This window comes from Plasmodium cynomolgi, chromosome 1 (genome assembly GCF_000321355.1).
Source record: "Plasmodium cynomolgi strain B DNA, chromosome 1, whole genome shotgun sequence".
Classification (NCBI taxonomy): Eukaryota; Apicomplexa; class Aconoidasida; order Haemosporida; family Plasmodiidae; genus Plasmodium; species Plasmodium cynomolgi.
Window position 1 is genome coordinate 277,879 of NC_020396.1, and position 3,220 is coordinate 281,098.

Here is a 3,220-nt window from a genome sequence, read left to right on the forward strand (position 1 = left end):
ATTGTTACTCCTCCCGGGATGGATCCAAACCCGTGTAGGAAGTACGCACTAACGTAAGAGAGGCGAAAAAAAAAAGGGGGGGAGATTCACGCCTGCTGTTTTTTTTCCCAACTTGTACGTCCAGCGTGTCAAATGGAAAACGTGTTCGACAACAAGAAGGAGCTGTTCCTCGGGATGCGCGTGTTCAGCTGCGCTTTCGGCGATGAGAAAGTGGTTAGCGGCGGGGACGGGGTCAGCGGTGTGGATGGGGCCAGCGGTGCGGATGGGGCAGATGACGAGTCCAGCTCCTCCGCCACGCAGCCGGACAACCAAGTGGCGGACGAAAACCTAATCAGGTACCTCTTCAACGAGCAGAAAAATATAAAGGTAGGCACGGTGCGCTTCATCGGCACGCTCAAGAATCACCCGCATCCGAACACGACGTTTTACGGCATCGAATGGGACAACAAAACGGAGGGAAAGAACTTTGGAGATTTCAAGAACGACGTGTACTTCTTCCCCGTAGACCTACTCACAAGGGAGAGAACAAAGAGGTGCTACAACGTGGGCGAGCACACAGTGGACGAGCACACAGTGGACGAGAACCCATTGGACGAGCACCCATTGGGCGATCACCTATTGGGAGAGCACCCATTGGGCGATCACCTATTGGGAGAGCACCCATTGGGAGAGCACCCATTGGACGAGCACCCATTGGGCGAGAACCCATTGGACGAGAACCCATTGGACGAGAACCCATTGGACGAGAACCCATTGGACGAGAACCCATTGCGCATGCCGATCGAGAGAAACAAAAAACTTGTAGAAGAACTTCGTTCCTGTAAGAGGCACCTTAAGCCGTGCTCATTCCTGCCAATGGAAAAAATACACGTAGGGTTAACCTTTTTTCAAGCCCTACATTTTCGATACAAATATTTCTTCACGGATTCTGATCTGTACGTAGAGGATTATCAAACGAAGAAGACCAAAAGGGTTCAATTTAGTGGAGTCACAGAAGCAAGAAAGTATTTCCAAAATTTTTATCAACTCACAAACATAACTCTAAATAAATACTTAATATACACCTGTGGATCACATGACAGGATAGTGTTTCATCAGCTACGTAGCTTGTCTCTCTGTGGGAATCTCATAAGCCAATGGAGGGATATCTTTCATATTGTTAGCTTGGCGAAGGAGCTGTCCTACCTGAACGTGTCAGACAATAAAATGTCAAAGTTGAGTCTCGAGTCGGTACTGTGCTGCTACCTCTCTGACTGCCTGTGTGGTGGTGGGAGTGCAGATAAAGAGAGACAACATCAGGAAGGTACAGTCGAAGCGGGGGGGGATTCACTCAAATGTAGCCACTGCATGCAGGACCACCTAATCCGATTTGAACAAATTAAAGAACTATGTATTGATAACACGATGATCGAATGGGAAGATGTCCTAATTTTGTCTTTTGTTTTTCCCAACATGGAGACACTTAGCTTGAAAAAGAACTACCTCACGAGTATCCGGATGAAGGATGTGGACCTTGTCAACTCACCGGTGCTTCTCCAGTACGTCCAACGGGACAAACGTGAAAAGGGGACTCCTGCCGAAACGCACAATGGCTTTTCATTTCGCGGCATCGCGCAGCAAGGCGCACCTAGCGTGGAATCGAACGTGTCGGCGAAGGAGACGGCCAGCGAGACGGCAATCGAGGCGGCGGACAGCTCGACCAACGGGATGACCAACGGGGTGACCAGCGCGGGGGAGGAGGCCGAGGGAGACATACACACCTTTAAGAAGCTACACAAAATCGTACTCAACGATAACTACCTGCACGATTACGAAGACCTGTTTTGCTTCATCTGTCAGGTGAAATCCATTCGGGCTGTCTTCGTAAAGAGGAACAAATTTGCGGACAGGGACGACTTAGTGACCCTCGCGGAGGGGGTATGCTCAGTGATGGGAAAGGAAGGGAAGCAGGGAGAGGAAGGCAATCAGGGCGAGGAAGGCAATCGGGGCGAGGAAGGCAATCAGGGAGATGAAGGCAATCAGGGCGAGGAAGGCAATCAGGGCGAGGAAGGCAATCAGGGCGAGGAAGGCAATCAGGGCGAGGGAAACGGCGGAGGGGATCACCCCCCTCCTGACCGACTCCAACGGATAAACAAAAAATTCAGCCACCTGAAAGAGCTCCTGCTGGATGATAACAAAATCAAGAACTACAAAACCTTGCGAGATTTGTTCTACGTTTTTTACCACCTGGAGACGTTAAATTACCAGAAGGGAAAAAATAATTTGAAGGCGAAGAAGGACCTCCGGTTCATATTCGTGGCCATCCTCCCCATGTTGAAAACACTGAATCGGAGCTACATAAACAAGAGCGAGCGGATAAACTCGGAGCGCTTCTTCATATCTCTTTACCAGAAGGACGATGTGGTCAGGGTGTTTAACGAGCCCGTGCTCGGCTGCCGCCACAGCGACCGTCTGGAGAGCCTGCACTACGAGGCCTTGCAGGGTGAGTTCTCGCGCCTGTGCTCATTCCGCGCTGTTTTTGTACTCATTCCGCGCCGCCTTTGTACTTTTCCGCCCCTCTTTTGCACAACATCTGCACCCGCTCCCCCCCCCCTTGCAGACCAACCCAACGTCGAAACCTCCAAAGGCATGCAGAGTAACCTCATCAGTATCACCATCATCCCGGAATTTCTGAATTCCAAAAAATATGAAATCGTAAAGAAAAAGGTTAACAAGCACATGAACGTAAAAGATTTGAAGTACCTGTGTTCGCGTCTCTATTCAGTCCCCCTCCCCAAAATGCAGTTATTTTACACGGACGAGGTGGGTCACTCGAGTTAAGTGCACAGGAGACGTACTCGCTGTGGAGTCTCGCATGTGCAGATTCTGAGATTTGCTTCAGGCTAAGATGGGCACGTCATCCGTTTGCGAAGCTTCCATTCGGAAATTATTCACCATTTCATTTCACCTACCCTGCGTGTTGTACCATCCCATTTTGGACCTTTTTTTTTTCTCCTCCCCATCTTTTTAGAACAACCCTATGTGTGTTGAAATTGTGGATAGCAACTCGAGTCTGTATACCTACGGAATTGACAACAACTCGAAGATAAAAATTCAGATGGAGCAGTAGGATAAACCTTTGGAAGAGTTTCCTAGTTGGATGAGGATGCTCACACCTATGCATGTATGGGTGTACGTACGCTGCGCTTTTTTTACGTTGTTTTTATGTCACTATAACGTT

General features: G+C 49.3%; 1 protein-coding gene across 1 annotated transcript; it reads left to right on the forward strand.

The window, feature by feature from the left end:
* Positions 1–132: 132 nt before the first annotated feature.
* On the forward strand, positions 133–3,109 carry PCYB_011500 (hypothetical protein; the record flags this gene model as incomplete). The annotated part of the gene is made up of 3 exons (XM_004220656.1): positions 133–2,482; positions 2,600–2,802; positions 3,011–3,109. 3 exons carry the CDS (start codon positions 133–135, stop codon positions 3,107–3,109), a joined length of 2,652 nt encoding a protein of 883 aa, XP_004220704.1.
* Positions 3,110–3,220: the final 111 nt, after the last annotated feature.